Raw genomic sequence first — 17,336 nt, 5'->3', positions numbered from 1 at the left:
GCTAGGTAGTTAATAATGAGTCCAATTTGGAACCTTTGACCTCTGGTAACCAAGGAATAAATGAACAATTGTTTTTTTTAAAAAAAAAGATGATGTTTGAGGAAGAAAAAGGTTTCAAGGAAAGAATCAATTGCTACCAGTTTCTTTATATACACATTTATTTCTTTTGATTTCGTAAATACTTTATTGGTCTCTCTGTCCCCTCCATTTTACTTTAGCTCATTTTCTTGTTCTACTCCCGGTCATTGGTCCTGTCGTGTATTCGGTGAACTAACAGAGCACGGTGAGGGCAGCTGTAACAAGAACGGACAAATTCAACCGTAGTGATTGCTGGGAGCATAGGCTGACTCTTAAAACTGTACATTCGAGCTTTTCTACCCTTTACTGGATGGTTGCCCCATCCCCCCGGGTGGGTGGTGCCTCCACCTGGGACATGGTCCCAAAGGGGGCAGTTGCCCTTCAGAACCAACATTCACGTGCGAACCTAGACAGTGAGTGTCGGCAAGCTCTTCGACATGGGGCATCGCAACACGCCCAGCCTTCCCCTCACTCAACACCCGCATATCTGCTTTCCTGCAAGAGTCTCTGGAAAGCGATCGAGAGTGGGAACCCAGAGTGATTTCTTCCCCCTCCCCAGCTCATTTGAGAAGAGCTACAGTAAAGCTGGGCTGCGACCAGCTATCTCAACACAGACCAAGGAATAAGCATGCGACTGTCCTGATTTGAATAGTTTCATTTTACACTCAGGAACGCATTTACATTTCAGGAACCGGGAAAGCTTTTAATTGGCTTTAGTGATGGGACGAGTCTGAAAATTTATATTTTTAGTTAAATCAGCGACTCATAGGGCCCGATGTTAGCAGGGCTGCGGGTTCTCGGCGGGAGGGCTATCGGGCGCGTGGGTAACACGCCCGGTGAAATTAGTCAGTTTCCCGCGCGATTGTAGCATCCAATCCACCAATTGGATCTACTTACCTGCCCCTCCGGGTTCCCCGCTGCTGATCTGCGCGTCGGGCGGGCTGCGCATGCGCAGTAAGATCTGTCAGCTGGAGGCGCTCTATTTAAAGGGGCAGTCCTCCACTGACAGATGCTACAACAGACAGAAAAAATTACAGCATGGAGCAGCCCAGGGGGAAGGCTGCTCCCAGTTTAATGATGCCTCAATACATGGGCTGAGGAGGAGGGGGAGGACAGAGATCTTCCCCCCGGCGGGCGGGAGGAAGCGGCCTGCCTCTGCCACCAGGAAGGCCTGGCTCGAGATGGCAGAGGAGGTCACCTGCGCCACCAACATATCGCCCACCTGCACACAGTGCAGGAGGCGCTCCAATGACCTCAGTAGGTCAGCCAAAGTGAGCACACGTAGTCTTTCCCCTACACTCCGTCTGCCACATCACTGCCCCCACCCCACATCTCCTTCTGCACTGCCAACACAACTCTGTCACATCACCCCTCATACCCACTCAAACCTCATCCTCATCTTACCTGCACTTACTCACCTCGCCAGTACTCATCCCGTCACTACCACTCAACCCAATCCTCATATAATCTCATGGCTCTATCTCATACTCACCCTCTCATGCATCTCTTTCACGGCCAGCCTCACTCAACCTGCCACTACCTGTGCTGCAGCCACAGGGCATGCATCACATATGTGCAGTAGGCAGCGTAAGGCAAACGTGTCGTGAGCATGAAGGGGATGCACAAGGGTGTTTGAGGGTTTGTCATGGGTGTTACTTATATTTAATTTCTGACCAACTCACATTACATATTATATTGGCACCACTACTGCCACGTCTTCGCGAATCCTGTCTGGTTTGTGCAATAATGCCCTCTCCTGAGGATCACAATGAAGACCCACAACTGATGCCACCCATTGTGTCACTGCAGATTGGGTGTAGGTGTATTTGCAGGGCTCTTTTGTGCAGACGACTGAGAGACATCGGCGATGTCCCCGGTGGCACCCTGGAAGGATGCGGAGGAGAAGTTGTTGAGGGCAGTGGTGACTTTGACAGCGACAGGTAAGAAGATGGTGCTCGGGCCAGCCAGGAGCAGCTTGGCATGGAAGAGGCTGCAGATGTCCACGACTACATGTCGAGTGACTCTGAGCCTCCGTGTGCACTGCTGCTCAGAGAGGTCCAGGAGGCTGAGCCTCGGTCTGTGGACCCTGTGGCGAGGGTAGTGCCCTCTGCGACGCATCTCTCTCTGCGGTAGCCCTCCCTCCTGCAGTACAGGTGGATGTGTCACAGCACTGTGTTGTGGAGCTCCACGTGTCAGAGGTGGACGGCGTGGATGGCGAGGCTGGTGATGCTGATCGCCCTCCGAGGAGGTCATGACTGCAGCTACGGCAGCCCCCATCCGGAAGATGTACATCTGAGGGGGTCCGCAAGGTAGGTACATGTGTCTGGACCCCGGGGTAAGTGTGCAGGTTGGTGACTTTGACTGTCAGGAGGGGGGTGGTGGAGGCCAAACTTTGTCCCAAGTGACAGAGTGGCTTCCTGCAATGGGTGAGGGTCTCCCCCCACCCTACCCCCACCTGTCAAATGGACCTTTGCAGCTGCCACAGGCTGACAGCTGCAACACATCCATTTGACCTGGGAGTGTTTCCCCCAGTGTGGGAAACAGTCCCAGTTTGCTCTAAAATCCCACCCCTCCTCACATAATCCCTTAATCAGGTCAGTTAATGACCTGAAATACCTAAATAAATACTTTCAAGTGGAACCCCGCTGGCTTTAATTGCCTGCGGGATTCCCACCAGCGGGGGCTGCGCGCGCACGCCGGTGCGTCAGCGGGGAACCCGGAAGTGCACGGGTCCGGGGCGGGCTCCGGTACCGCGCCGGGATTCTCCGATTTTCGGAGCCCCCCCCCCCGGCCAGGAACGCACCCGATAGCGGGTGGTAAAATGACGCCCATAGTGTCCCTTTCATCCTATATTTACCAATGTGACTTTCTACACCTGGATTTATCACGGTGTATGTAAACTGTCCTCTGGCCTCTTGTTCATCCCCGATTTTCATCACCCTACCATTGGCGCCGTGCCTTCAGCTGCCTAGGCCCTAAGCTCTGAAATTCCCACCCTAAACCTCTCCGCCTCTCTCTCCTCCTTTAAGACGCTCCTTAAAACCCGCCTCTGTGACCTTTTGGTCACCTGTCCCAATATCATCTTATGTGGCTCGATGCCAAATTTTGTTTGATAATCGCTCCTGTGAAGCGCCTTGGGACGTTTTACGATGTTAAAGGCGCTATATAAATGCAAGTTGCTGTTGGCTTATCGTACCTGAGGCACTCTCTCACCTCGTAGTGGCTGCTTGGATAGGAAATCCTCGGAACGTGGGATGCTGCGAAAAGCATGTGAAAGGCGAGCGGGAGGAAGGGCAGGTACCGCATCAGTTGGAAGTTCTGCACGTGCATCACCATTTCATTCAGTACGTCCGTGAACTCCAACCACTCCAGCGCCAGGCAGACTCCGCTGAAACTGGGGTCCTTGAACTTCATATTCAGGAAATTGTCGTACAAGCCCTGCAGCACGGGATGAAGGCGGATTGTCACAGGGTTAAAAGGGGCTTCTGACCAATTCCAACACAAACAGAACGTATATTAGGCCAAGGCTTCATTCTGTGAACCATTCGGCCCCCCCCTCCCCCAACCCCTTCATCCCCACCCGCCAAAGTAAAATGATAAAAGCTTCCAATTTGTGAACAGTTATTTACCTGAGTGATCTTTTCATGATCTCCTGTCGAGGTGGTGAGGTGAAGGATATGATTAAATCTCTGTGCTGCTGCGCTGAGTGGGGTCCTCCCAATGACATTCAGGGGTTCACGGTCATCCGCGTTCTGCACCTCATCCAGTAAACTGTAGTCCTGGCAAATCGGCTTTCTAAAAGCAGAAAATCAAGAGTAAATTCACTTCCAACCCACCACCACAGCTAGCTTGCAGATTTAATGGCAACAGTCAGTCAGTCACAACAATGTAAATGATGCTGTGTGCCAGATGCTTCTCTGTTACCTTTGAACCTTCGGGAGTTGAAAGATCTCTTGCCAGACGGAGAACAGGCTTTTGTTCTGGTCTTTGAGGCCTATCTTCGTGGTCTGAATCATCTTCATACTCAGTTCCTTCTTCCCTCTTCCGTGGAGAAACTAAAAACGTAATAAAGCTTTCACAAACCACAAGCATCAATGGCGTACAACAAGGACAGAGATTTCAACTTTGAAATGAACGTCTATGGGTTTGAAGTAAACAAAGATTCAGTTGTCCAGGTGTTGAGAAATCTGAAGATTTCACAGCACCACTTGAAAGAAGGAAAAGAACGAACTTGCATTTATATAGCACCCTTCACCACCTCAGGATGTCTCACTTTGGTGCTTTACAGTCAATGAAGTACTTATGAAGTGTAGTCGCTGTTGTAATGTAGGAAACGCAGCAGCCAATCCGCGCACAGCAAGATCCCACAAACAGCAATGTGATGAAGACCACCAAGAGGTTTTGCTGGTGTCCTGGCCAATATTCATCCCTCAACCATCACCACCAAAAAAAAAACACATTACACTATCATCTCATGGCTTGTGTGTAGGAAGTTGATGTCTCAGAATGACTGCCGTATTTAGCTACATAATAGTCGCTGCACTTCAAAAGCAATTCATTATGTGTGAAGTGCTTTGCAACATTTCAGTGTGACAAAGCACTACGTAAATGCAAGTTATCTGTGGAAGAAACTACAACTACTAAGCATCCTTTTTAAGCCACAGTTGGAGTACTGTGTGCAAATTTGGGCACCCCATTGTAGAAAGGGCAGTATGTCCGTAGAGTGCGTATAACATAGATTACCAGCACGATGCCTGAATGGAAAACTATAAGTTATGAGGAGAGACTTCAGATAGTGGGACTAATTTCAATGGAGCAGGGAATATGAGTTGATTTAACAGAGGTTTTTAAAAGTTATGAAGGATTTTGACAGAATGCATAGGGGCAAGACTATTTCCTCTGGATGGGGAGTCAGTGATGCAGCAGCCAACAATTTAAAGTTGTCACTAAGAGTGAGGACAGAGGTTAGGAGAAATTTCTTTATGCAGAGGTTTGCTGGAGCGTGGAAAGCTTTCCCAGCGCAGGTGAGTGGGCCACTTTTCAAAAAGGAAAATTGGATAAATATTTGAAGCAGAGGAAGATTCAGGGAGACATCAGGGTCATGGGGCTCGTGTTGGACTGCTGTATCAAAGAGCTGCACAGACACGACGAGCTCGAGGGCCTCCTTCTGTGCGGTGAACGTCTATGGTTCTGTGAGGTAAATCAGAGGTGGAACTCCCTCAAGGTTAACTGAGTTTAATTTGTGCAAACCCTCTACCTCACAATGCATTGTTTCATCAACACAGTTAACTAAAGCAATTTTTGGGTGGGGGCTAATTTTACAAGCTGCAGATCAGGAACTAAAAACCATTTTAAATTTGGTTTGTACACAGCTTATGACAGAGCCCGCAGCAAGTTCCCAGACCGACTGACTAAAGACAAACCACACCAGGGATGACATGTTGTCTTCAACACAAATTATGAGCTCAATTAGATATTACAGTAAGGGAAGAGCTGGTGCATGTGTCAAATTATTTCTTGTAGAGCAAAATATTTAACTTTGCAAATAAAAAAATCAAAATCAAAATACAGGAAGCCTCCCTTTATAGAATGCCCTCTGTGCTCGCTGACCGACATTGGCTCCCGGTCCAGCAACGCCTCGATTTAAAAATTCTCATCCTTGTTTTCAAATTCCTCCATGGCCTCGCCCCTCCCTATCTCTAACCTCCTCCAGCCCTACAACCCTCCGAGATCTCTGCGCTTCTCCAATTCTGGTCTCTTGCGCATCCCCCGATTTCCTTCGCTCCACCATTGACGGCCGTGCCTTTAGATGCCTCGGCCCCAAGCGCTGGAATTCCCTCCCTAAACCTCTCTGCCTCTCTGCCTCTCTCTCTCTCCTCCTTTAAGACGGCCCTTAAAACCGACCTCTTTGACCAAGCTTTTGGTCACCTGTCCTAATATCTTATGTGGCTCGGTGTCAAATATTGTCTGATAATCGCTTCTGTGAAGCGCCTTGGGTCGTTCTACCACGTTAAAGGTGCTACATAAATGCAGGTCATCACAACAGTCTGACAACTCAATATTCAAAAGCAAATTAACCTAAAATGCATCGGAAGGCGGTGACTGGGAATTCACAGCTACTTAGGGCCAGATCCCAACATGTGACTGAAGGACAGTGGGATTTTTTTTTCTCCTTTCGTCCCTTTCCGGTCTGAACCACAAAGTTTATAGATTGCACATTTACGGAATCACAGGCAATCTTTCCCCAAAGTGTCTGGCATTTGTCTCTGGATGCTCAATCGCAGAATTTATGTTCTGCCCTTATTGCTTGCCCTTTTAAATATTAATTTGATGCACAGAAATCAATGGAAAGTGCTTCCTCTGCCTGCTCGAGAGCTTCAGATACCGCAGTGGTCTTAAAGGTAGACATAGGCACCACTTCACAATCTAATGCTGGGCAAATCCATCAGTCTTTGCTAATTGTGCAAATGGCACCATTCAGGAACTAGGAAAACATCCGGTCCCAAATGGGAACAAAAAAGGCATCATAGAGAACTGGTTACAATAATCATTCAAACAGCAATCACTGGAACAGAGGTTCACATCAGGAAACTGGACTCATTTAAGAAACTTTAATTGGTGTAAATCAGAAGACAATACGGCTGGTATTCTGGAAAGATTAAATCAAATGGACTAAAATGCCTTCTTCGTCATAACCAAGAGAGCTCCTAAGAGTATAAGGAAGTAGGAACCATTCAGCCCACACAGCTCACCTTGTATGGTCCACATACAGAAAGAGCCAGTAAAATGTAACTAAAAAAGGGTCATTTTCTTTTTTCCCCCTCCCTCCAAGGACCTGTGGGACCTATCAAAGGGACCATGATTCATGTTTGTGCTTTGACAGAGGCACGGCTACCAAGAGAGTGCACTGCAAAGGGGAGTCCCAACCTGTGCTCCTTAAGGTGCTCCATAGGCCTTCCAGAACCTTCTCTTTAAACCCTGGACAGCGATCGACAGTGGACTAACCAACCCAGCTTGCCCTGTTGCCATTTGATACCCTTAAACACAAAAAAAACATTCACACGCACACATACAAACGTGCACACACACACGCACTCAGGATAGTGAGAAATAGTAGTGACTACATCCTCCCAGATCTGGGGCATGGGATATATTTTCTTCTGTTTGCTAACGTTAGCAAAAAAGTTTGAGTGACACCATTTTAACCAGAATATATTTCCACTACTACCCAACCAGGCAGGAGTCAGCAATACAGTGAAGTATTGAAATAAGTTCTGCCATAAAATCCTAATGCACATTAAACGGACAGTCCAGCAACTTACCTGCAGAGTGTTCACACACGAGCGGATATCATTCTCTGCTTTCTCACACAGACTCATGAGAATTCCCATGTCTGCCTTCATCCCTTTTTTACTGACGATCTAACCAGGGGGTGGGGAGAGAGGAAAAAAAATGCAACTATCTTTAAATGAAAAGTGAACCTCCATCAGCAAAATACTTTTCTATGCAGAGGTTTTTTTAAACTAATAAGAGGCACAGGGCCTAAAAGAACTCCGTGCCACTATCAGTGAGCTCCAGTACAAATAGCGGAAGGCACCAAAGGGGCAATGCCCACGGGGAAGCCACATTTCCATGGACTGCAGATCGGAGATCGGATTACCACGCTGTAGCCCCGATTCTCCGATCCGCGCTTCCTGCAAACGCAGCTCTATATTGGGAGCCTGGGATCACAGAATCATTCCTGATAGAACAGCTATAAGGGGAGGGTCTTGACTTAGTGCGATAGTGTAAAATGGGCAATAGCGAGTCAGCAGCACCGTTTTTCATTTCTCCTGGTTGCTATTTCCATTGAAGAGATGAAAAACAGGGCGGCTGACTTGCTTTCACCTGCTTTACGCTGTCGCACAGAGTCAAGAACTACCCCAAGTAGCCTGCAAAAGTGTTAACAATCCAAATAAAATAAAATGCAGGTGTCAGAATTTAAGGTCAAAGTTCAAAGTAGATGTCACTCATTATCCCTTTCTCTAAATAGGTTCCCCATTCAGAAAAACAAAATGCATCAAACATCCTCCAAAGACAGCAAAGTGACTTAATATCATTAGTTCCCTCCAATTTTGCACTGTTAATTTTTTTTGTGTTAATATTTTGTGCTGGTCCAGCTGAGAGATGTTAGTGCCGGGGAATGAAAGACTTTCCCATTTCAGGTACTCTGTGTTAGCATCAAGCACTCCCAGGCCCGGCATGGCATGGTTAGACACAGAGGAAAGCTCCTTCTATTCTGCCCTGACAACGTGCCTCAGCCACAAATGTCAGCACAGTATTTCCTACTGCAAAGTTGTGACATTATTCCTTATCCTACATCTGCCATCTTTATTCTGTGGCCTCAAGGGAGACTGTCCTAACCCATTTCATGTAGGAGGGTTACCGTAAGCGGGTACAGCGTGTCACCTCATCAAACTGGGCCAGGTTTGAACCCAAGGCCTAGAGCTAAACGGTCAGTGTCTAACCTAGTATCGCACCCAGACCCCCTCGCTTTATTTATTTTAGGCACATTTCTACTGCTATTTTGTGTCAGAGGCATAGAGCTATGTTGCTTATTTAAAGTATGCTTCATCAAACTACGGAAACATTTCATAGAATAATACAGCACAGGAGGCCATTCGGCCCATCGTGCCTGTGCCGGCTCTTTGAAAGAACTATTCAATTAGGCCCACTCCTCTGCCCTTTCCCCATAGCCCTGCAAATTTTTCCCCTTCAAGTATTTATCCAATTCCCTTTTGAAAATTATTGAATCTGTTTCCACCACCCTTTCAGGCAGTCTTCTCAACTTCAAAGGTTTCGCTGTTCCTTTAAAATTGTACCACTTAGTTTATATCGCCTCTCCTCATTCTTCCTACCAAAATGCAACACTTCGCACTTCTCTGCGTAAATATCATCGGCCATGTGTCTGCCCATTTCACCAGTCTGTCTATGTCCTCCTGAAGTCTGATACTATCCACCTCACTGTTGACTTCATTTCCGAGTTTCTGGAAAAAGTTTGCTGCAAAAAGTGAACCATTTATTTCACAGGGACTTCTTTACAGCTCACAGTGCGTTGTATCTGTGACAGAACCTACGTCACACTGGACCGAAATCCAACCATGCTCACACACTTTATGATTTGCAAACTGAACGTGACAACATGAATCCCTGTATTAGACACATTGGCCCCAAGGAGGCGGGGAAAGGCGGTTAGGCGGGAGAAACACGGCAAGGTCGGTGAAGCGGAAGTCCTGTTGAATTTAACGGGGACAATCCCCGGCAATCGGGAGGGGATCGTGGGCTGCAGATCGGGGGTTGTGGGGGGGCGGGGAAGAGAGGCGATTGTGGGGCAGGCTGCAGATCAGGACTCGGGGTTCGCCGATCGCGGCAGTAGCCAGAGAGAGGCCGCGATCGGTAGAAGGGAGGCCGAAGGCATCCTTGAGGGGCCAGGGGGAGCTCTCCTGTTCCTCCTGGTCCACAAGTGCAATAAAAAGCATCCCTTCTGGAGTTGGCATCCCCCATTTCGCTGCCTGGTTTCCCGAGCCTTAGGAAACCCACGCAGCAGCAGTTAAATTTAAATCAGATTCCCAATTGCACTGAGAGTGTCCAAGACAGGACACTTGCACGCCTCGCTACCCGCCCCTGTAAAAATGGTGGCAGGCGTGTACGCGTCAGGGTCCCGTTTTTAAGTGTTTAACCAGCCCTCCCTCACCGCGTCCCGTCATGGCCGGGGGTGGGGTTTAATATCAACGCCAATGTTCGTCGCTGCCAATTGATGGGAGATGTTTATGACCTAATTTTGTGCATCAAAACCACAGAGTGATATGAATGGGCCACAGTATGTGATTCGGGTTTGTCCACTCTATATCACCCCATGGCAGAGTGAGATTGACCCATTCACTGCCACTGATACATATCTTAGCTCTTACAAATAATCCCTTTGATCAAATCACATTCATTTCCTTCCCCCTAACCCCCACCACCAATCCAGTCGGAGCTTTAACAAATTGTGTTATAATTGGTGCCTGACTCAGCATGTCTTTACCCATCCTTAACAAATGTCTGGCTAAAGCTGGTACCACATTTCCATAAGCCAGTTCTTCTAATTGCCGCGGCACCTTGGCTTGTCCTCACTGCTCTGTACCAACCTCATGCAGCCTTTGAACGAGCCTGGAGGGCAGGGTTGGAGGGAAGATTAAGGTGAAAGCTTGCTGCCTCAGCTGTCGCAGTGACGGCACATACCTGTCAGCAAAGCAAGTTAGTTAGAATTACTTCAGCTATTCTAAATTATATATAAGCTGCGTATATGCAACGTGTTATTTCTATAATTTATTATTACACAATAAAACCATGTGAGAAACTACATTGTTTATTACTCTTACAATCAAAGACAGACTTGTATTTATAGAGCGCCTTTCAGGGTGTCCCAAAGCACTTTACAGTCACTGAAGTACTTTTGAAGTTTAGTCAGTGCTGTAATGTAGGAAACACAGCAGCCAATTTGAGCACAGAAAGGCCCCACAGACAGCGATGTGATAATGACCAGATAATTTGTTTTAGTGATGTTGGTTGAGGGATAAATAGTGGCCAGGACACCGGGCAGAATTCCTCTGCTCGTCTCTGAAATAGTGCTATGGAATCTTTCAGATCCACCCGAGGGGGCAGACAGGGCCACAGTTTAATTTCTCATCCGAAAGACGGCACCTCCAACAGTGCAGCACTCCCTCAGTATTGCACAGAAGTGTCAGCCTAGATTTTGTGCTGAGGTCTCTGGAGTGGGACTTGAACTCATAATCTTCAAACTTAGAGGCTAGAGTGCTGACAACTGAACCATGGCTGACACAATGATATCCCACAGTAAGCTGACTCCCCTCCTGAAGGTGCTGACTCTTGTGGTGTAGTTCCAAAGGCACCGGCTGCCTTCCTTTACCTTGTGCAACTGGCCATTCTTTACGTGTGACTGGTGACGGCCAGCAAGCTATTTGGCTGTAAAGGGCATCTCAACAAACCCAATCTTGTCCTCACCCAACATCCACAAATGTAAAGCAGCGGTCACTGGAGCAGGAACCTTGGCTGACATTTCCTCTCCTTGGCCGAGAGGTGCTGAGGCGAATTGTACCAACTTTACTGCTAGTCTCAGCAGAGATCAGCTAACAGCACAGTTGGGGAATCAATCCTGGGAGCTTTCTAGCCGAGCTTCACACAAACACCAGGTGAGGCACTCAGCACTTTTAATGGATGGACACTGGGAAGATTTGTAAGGAACACCAACAAGTCCTGCCCAAGCTACAACCTGGGGAACAGAGGTACTACGATCATAAGCACACAATTCACACACCAATGCAGACACGCCTCGCACAACTATACACATCTCACACTAACACACACCTGCTTCACACTATGGTTACAAACCCCTTCTCACTACCATCACTCACACACGCCCCCCCCCCCACACAACACGCCCCCCCCCCCACACAACACGCCCCCCCCCCACACAACACGCCCCCCCCCCCACACAACACGCCCCCCCCCCACACAACACTCACACACACGCCCCCCCCCCACGCAACACTCACACACACGCCCCCCCCCCCACACAACACTCACACACACGCCCCCCCCCCACGCAACACTCACACACACGCCCCCCCCCCACGCAACACTCACACACACGCCCCCCCCCCACGCAACACTCACACACACGCCCCCCCCCCACACAACACTCACACACACGCCCCCCCCCACACGCAACACTCACACACACGCCCCCCCCCCCACGCAACACTCACACACACGCCCCCCCCCCACGCAACACTCACACACACGCCCCCCCCCCACGCAACACTCACACACACGCCCCCCCCCACACGCAACACTCACACACACGCCCCCCCCCACACGCAACACTCACACACACGCCCCCCCCCACACGCAACACTCACACACACGCCCCCCCCCCACGCAACACTCACACACACGCCCCCCCCCCCACGCAACACTCACACACACGCCCCCCCCCCCACGCAACACTCACACACACGCCCCCCCCCACACGCAACACTCACACACACGCCCCCCCCACACGCAACACTCACACACACGCCCCCCCCCACACGCAACACTCACACACACGCCCCCCCCCACACGCAACACTCACACACACGCCCCCCCCCCACGCAACACTCACACACACGCCCCCCCCACACGCAACACTCACACACACGCCCCCCCCACACGCAACACTCACACACACGCCCCCCCCACACGCAACACTCACACACACGCCCCCCCCACACGCAACACTCACACACACGCCCCCCCCCACACGCAACACTCACACACACGCAAGAATCACTCACACCACCCCCACATGCTCCGACCACCTCGCACGACATGTTCCGTTCCCTCTGCTATCCTCACTTTTAAAATGCAACAACAATGATTGACAGTGGGGGTTGCCATAGAAATGAAATGCTCGCTGGTTCACAGTGTATGCTCTCGGTGATGTGATTTCAGAAGACAGTGCTCAGGATTTCCGTTATTAACAGCAATACTAACTGGTCATTACAGATGCAGATGATGGGTCTCAGCAAAAGTCCGCCATCCTTTTTCTTCTTCTTGCCGCCACCTGCTGCTACCTCACCTTCCTTCCCATCTTTACGATTGATAAGATTCAGGAGTGTGTTTATTGCAGCCTGTCAAAGAGAAAGAAAAACAAAAAAGGAGATCAGACTCATATCCAACTCCAAACATTCCAACCGGGAGACTTGGAGCAACAACAGAAGGCTGAACCTTGTTTGACTCGCTCTCGTGTACTGATGCTGAGTGATGTCAGGTTCAAGTTCAGCTGTGATACGCTAGACCCCAAAGGTCTGATGACCCAACGACGGACTGTATTGGCCGATACACGAGGAATGGCCACTCGAGTGAAATATCGGGGCTCTGGCACTTAGGAGTCACATTCCACCAAGAGCCAAGCACTCCGGGGAAATGGCACGGCTGAGATCAGAAACTCAGGGTACTGGAGGAATAGAAGACCCACACTGGAGTCCGACCACTCTACGACGCAGTGAGTTGCGAGCTCCTATAAACTATTTCATTTTTTAAAAGTAATAAAAAGGTATAATTTTTTTCTCCTTATCTTGTTACTCTTCTCCCCATCTCTCCTGAAGGCACTGACTCCTTGCAGGGATGAAGATCCACAAGTACCGGGTGCTGTCCCCTACCTCTGCTCAGTGATTGTTATTCATGTGCGTCCGCAGGGGGACTGCGAGGGGAAGAGAGAAATCACAACCAAGTTAAAGGCTTTCCTCATCCAGTAGTCACACATGAGCACTTCCAGTATGGGTTACTTGACAGCAATGAGGAGACCAAACCCTGGCCAACTGTCCCCTCCTTGGCCGCTCCAGCTGCCCCAACTCAGATCAGAGAGGATGTTATTGGTGTTGTCATTTTTTCTCCTCGCAGGATTGACTGTATTTCTAGCATTTCAGATCTGTGATTTCTCCCCCAGTTTTACCCCCCAATTTCTTGCCTTTTTCCTTCAGTGGCCTCTCATGATCTTAGTTATTTACAAAACAACAATTTGCATTTATATAGCGGTTTAAATGTAGTAAAACATCCCAAAGTGCTTCACAGGAGCATGATCAGACAAAAAAAATTGACTCCGAGCCAAAGAAGGAGATGTTAGGACAGGTGACCAAAAGCTTGGTCAAAGAGGTAGGTGTTGAGGATCGTCTTAAAAGGAGAGTGTTAGAGATGCAGAGAGGGTGAGGGAGGGAATTCCAGAGCTTAAGACCTAGGCAGCAGAAGGCACGGCCACCAATGGTGTAGCGAAGGAAGTCGGGGATGCGCAAGAAGCCAGAATTGGAGGAGTGCAGAGATCTCAGAGGATTGTAGAGTTGGAGGAGGTTACAGAGATAGAGAGGGGTGAGGCCATTGAGGGATGCGAACACATGGATGAGAATTTTAAATATGAGGTACTGCCGGACTGAGAGCCAATGTAGGTCAGCGAACACCTGAGGCATTCTATAAAGGGAGGTTTACTATATTTAGATTTTTAAACAAATTTGCAGAATTAAATATTTTGCTCCACAAGAAACAATAGACATGCAGCAGCTCTTCCCTTACTCTAATATCTACTTGAAGAGCCTATAATTTGTCTTAAAGACAGCACATCATCCCTGGTTTGGTTTGTCTTTAGTCAGTCTCTCTGGGTGTCACTGGTGGTGCTCTCATAAGCTGTATACAAACCGAAATTAAAATGGCGTTTAGTTCCTGATCTGCAGCTTGTAGGGTGATGGGTGAATGGGAGTTGGTGTGAGTTAGGATACAGGCAGCAGAGGTTTGGATGAGCTCAAGTTCATGGAGTTTACACATTCTTTTACGTGTGTTTTTTTAATAGCTTTCCGCTACCTCTGAGATCTCTTACATCATTTAACACGTTCTTTGGTTTCTTTTAAGCAGACTGCAAGTCTTTAACTTCCTCTCCGTGATTGGACTATCTGTTTTTCTTGACCCTTTCCCCATTATTCCTGATTCAGCTTAAATGCTCGTTTATCTTTCAGTTTTACTTGAAGAATTAATGTGTGTTTTCTCTTTCCAGATCCTTACTGTTTCAGATTTCCAGTATTTGCCGGTTTTCTTTAAATAATTGACTTTTAAAAAAAAAATTCTCACTTACATTCGTTGCCCGAGAAGGATTTTGTTCCCTTTCAAAACAGAACTAGTTTCACCTCACAGCACTCTCACCAGATCTTTAATTTATTTTCATGTAGAGGTGACTTTCATACCTGTACAGAAATGAAGAATAAAAATACTGCAGAGCTTGACTATTTTGGGAAACTAGTGCCTGCAGACAAGGGGCTGTCAAATCGGGAGCTTACGCTCATCCATGATGTTGAGCTTAAGCGCTGGAATTGTCCTGGTAAAAATCTAGTCCATGCTCGACAAGATAAACGGTTTAAAAAAGATAAATGTGTGATGTTCTGATCGTCTTCCCAGGGACTGTTTTAATTGAGGGTGTGACTCCTGCTTTATATTTATATCATCTCTCTGTAGTATCCAGCGCAGATGCTAAAAACGATTCCAGTTGCATTTAACCACGTGACGCTACTCAGAACACGGACTCACGGTGGGAGCACCATCGATTTCATCAATGACCATGCAGTTTGGCTTCTCATTGGCTCCGAGCACAGATTTCATCTGGGTGGCACTTTCGATCCTAGTTTTGAAGATCTCTGGGCTGCGGTCATCGCTAAATGGGAGTTAAACAGCATTACTCGATGATAGGACTCACATAAGTGCCTATTCGATACTCCTGCTCACCCACCCTCCTCCCTTCAAGGAATGGCCTACAATTCCACACGCTCTGGTGGCCCTCCACTATCCGGTCATATTCAGGAGAATGCTCCTGCTCTTGCACGAATAGTCTCATGGGATCTTTTACATCCACCTGAGGGGGCAGACAGGGCCTCGGTTTAACGCCTCATCTGAACGACGGCACCTCCGACAGTGTAGCACTCCCTCAACACTGCACTGGAGCGTCAGCCTAGATGATGGGCACAAGTCTCTGAAGTGCGGCTTGAATCTATGACCTTCTGACTCAGAGGCGAAAGTGCTACCCACTGAGCCAAGCCTGAAACAAAAGAAATAAAGTTCTTTTGCTATTATTCATGCACAAGCCTTGACAATGAGGGCTTCCAGGCTCTTTTGCAATGCGTGGAGAGGGAATGGATTACATAGCACCAGTGAGGCTAGCAAATTGGAGTGACAGGTAGACGAGGAATTCAAACCAGTGAGTGCACACAAAATTTCCACAACTACAACACAAGTACTGTAATCATCCTCTTGAACTGAATTCAGAGAATGTCAACAGAAAAGGGCTAGAAGTGAAAACCACTCACAATTCAGGTATTCAAAACAATCCAAAAGGTGATGGGAAAAACAGAACCACTCACACACAACACACCCCCTCGCCTCCCCTTACTCCCAGTAGGAAACTCAATGTGGCAATTATAAGCTTCATTCACGATGAATTTGTAACGTTTTTCTGCGACACTGCAAATATAATTTGGTGAAATTTGATGATTGAAATAACCGAAGGGGACAATTTACTTCCTGAGCTTCAGCCTGTTAGGTTCACAGTTAATTTTTTTTTACAGTGCAGTGCGTTAAATTCCTGATTCTCACCTTGCATTCATCTCCACGACATTGTACCCAGCGTGGCTTGCAATGACATGAGCCAGTGTTGTTTTCCCCAGACCTGGGGGCCCACTCAGTAGTGCCACCTATAGATGGGGGATAAGAGAGAGCCAATAAACTTACATTTACATTGTGTACAAACGGCCACATAATCTGTTTTAGTGAAGGTGGTCGAGGAATAAATATTGGGCCAGGACAGCGGGGAGAACTCCCCTGCTCTTTGAAATAGAGCCATGGGATCGTTTACGTCCACCTGAGAGGGCAGACGGGGCCTCGGTTTAACATCTCATCTGAAAGACGGACATCTCCGACAGTGCAACACTCCCTCAGTACTGTGCTGGTCTGTCAGCCTAGATGATAGGCACAAGTCTCTGCAGTGGGGCTTCAACCCACAACCTTCTGACCCAAAGACAAGAATGCTACCCACTGAGCCACGGCTGACACCTGAAGCAAAACCGCAGCAGTGAGTCATTTTTCAGGCCGCACACCCTCAAATGTAGAGCAGCAATTTGTTAAAACCGCTGTTTTAAAATTTTAGAAACATTCATAACTCAGCACAGTTTTAATAAAGGGAGCCAATGGTTGTCGATACGACGTGCTCCAATTTAGCTCACGGTGAAGATCTCTTTAGGGACTTGCCGCTTGCACTTATCAGTAATGCACTTTTTCAGACGCATAACTGAAAAAGAAATGCTCGCGTCAACAATGACATTGAACTTTAAATGAGTTAATTAGTTGTGTTTCCTAAAATAAAAAGATCCTGTTCCATTTTTTATTTTGGTGCAGATAGATTGCGGAAATCCTCAGAGATTTAAAGAAAAACTCAATAATAAATCAAGTCCCGTCTATTTAAAGATCCTGATATTATGTTTAGGCACCGGTGTCAGTTGCTGAGAATTGTGACCGATGATGAGCACCTGATAGAGCAAGGAATAAATGTGAGGGGACTGGGTGGCACAGTGAGTTAGCAACACTGCCCTCTCATTTCTGCATCTTGATTGCATTCAGGGCCACCTCTTTCTACTGCCTGGGAA

General features: G+C 48.0%; 1 protein-coding gene across 3 annotated transcripts in view; it reads right to left on the bottom strand.

Annotated features, from left to right (window-relative positions):
• The window catches only part of chtf18 (CTF18, chromosome transmission fidelity factor 18 homolog (S. cerevisiae)), a 97,466-nt gene that overhangs the window by 54,309 nt on the left and 25,821 nt on the right, over window positions 1-17,336 (bottom strand). For all 3 annotated transcript variants that reach the window (XM_068002852.1, XM_068002853.1, XM_068002854.1), the window contains exons 9-16: window positions 16,291-16,388; window positions 15,232-15,355; window positions 12,658-12,794; window positions 10,248-10,341; window positions 7,401-7,499; window positions 4,003-4,133; window positions 3,708-3,873; window positions 3,292-3,516 (exon numbers count right to left, since the gene is read on the bottom strand). In XM_068002852.1, the coding sequence (XP_067858953.1) occupies window positions 3,292-3,516; window positions 3,708-3,873; window positions 4,003-4,133; window positions 7,401-7,499; window positions 10,248-10,341; window positions 12,658-12,794; window positions 15,232-15,355; window positions 16,291-16,388 (1,074 nt within the window). The remainder of the gene's footprint in view (window positions 1-3,291; window positions 3,517-3,707; window positions 3,874-4,002; window positions 4,134-7,400; window positions 7,500-10,247; window positions 10,342-12,657; window positions 12,795-15,231; window positions 15,356-16,290; window positions 16,389-17,336) is intronic.

Source organism: Heptranchias perlo, chromosome 22 (genome assembly GCF_035084215.1).
Source record: "Heptranchias perlo isolate sHepPer1 chromosome 22, sHepPer1.hap1, whole genome shotgun sequence".
Lineage (NCBI taxonomy): Eukaryota > Metazoa > Chordata > Chondrichthyes > Hexanchiformes > Hexanchidae > Heptranchias > Heptranchias perlo.
The sequence above is the reverse complement of the archived record's forward strand: the minus strand, read 5'-3'. Positions and strand labels throughout refer to the sequence as shown.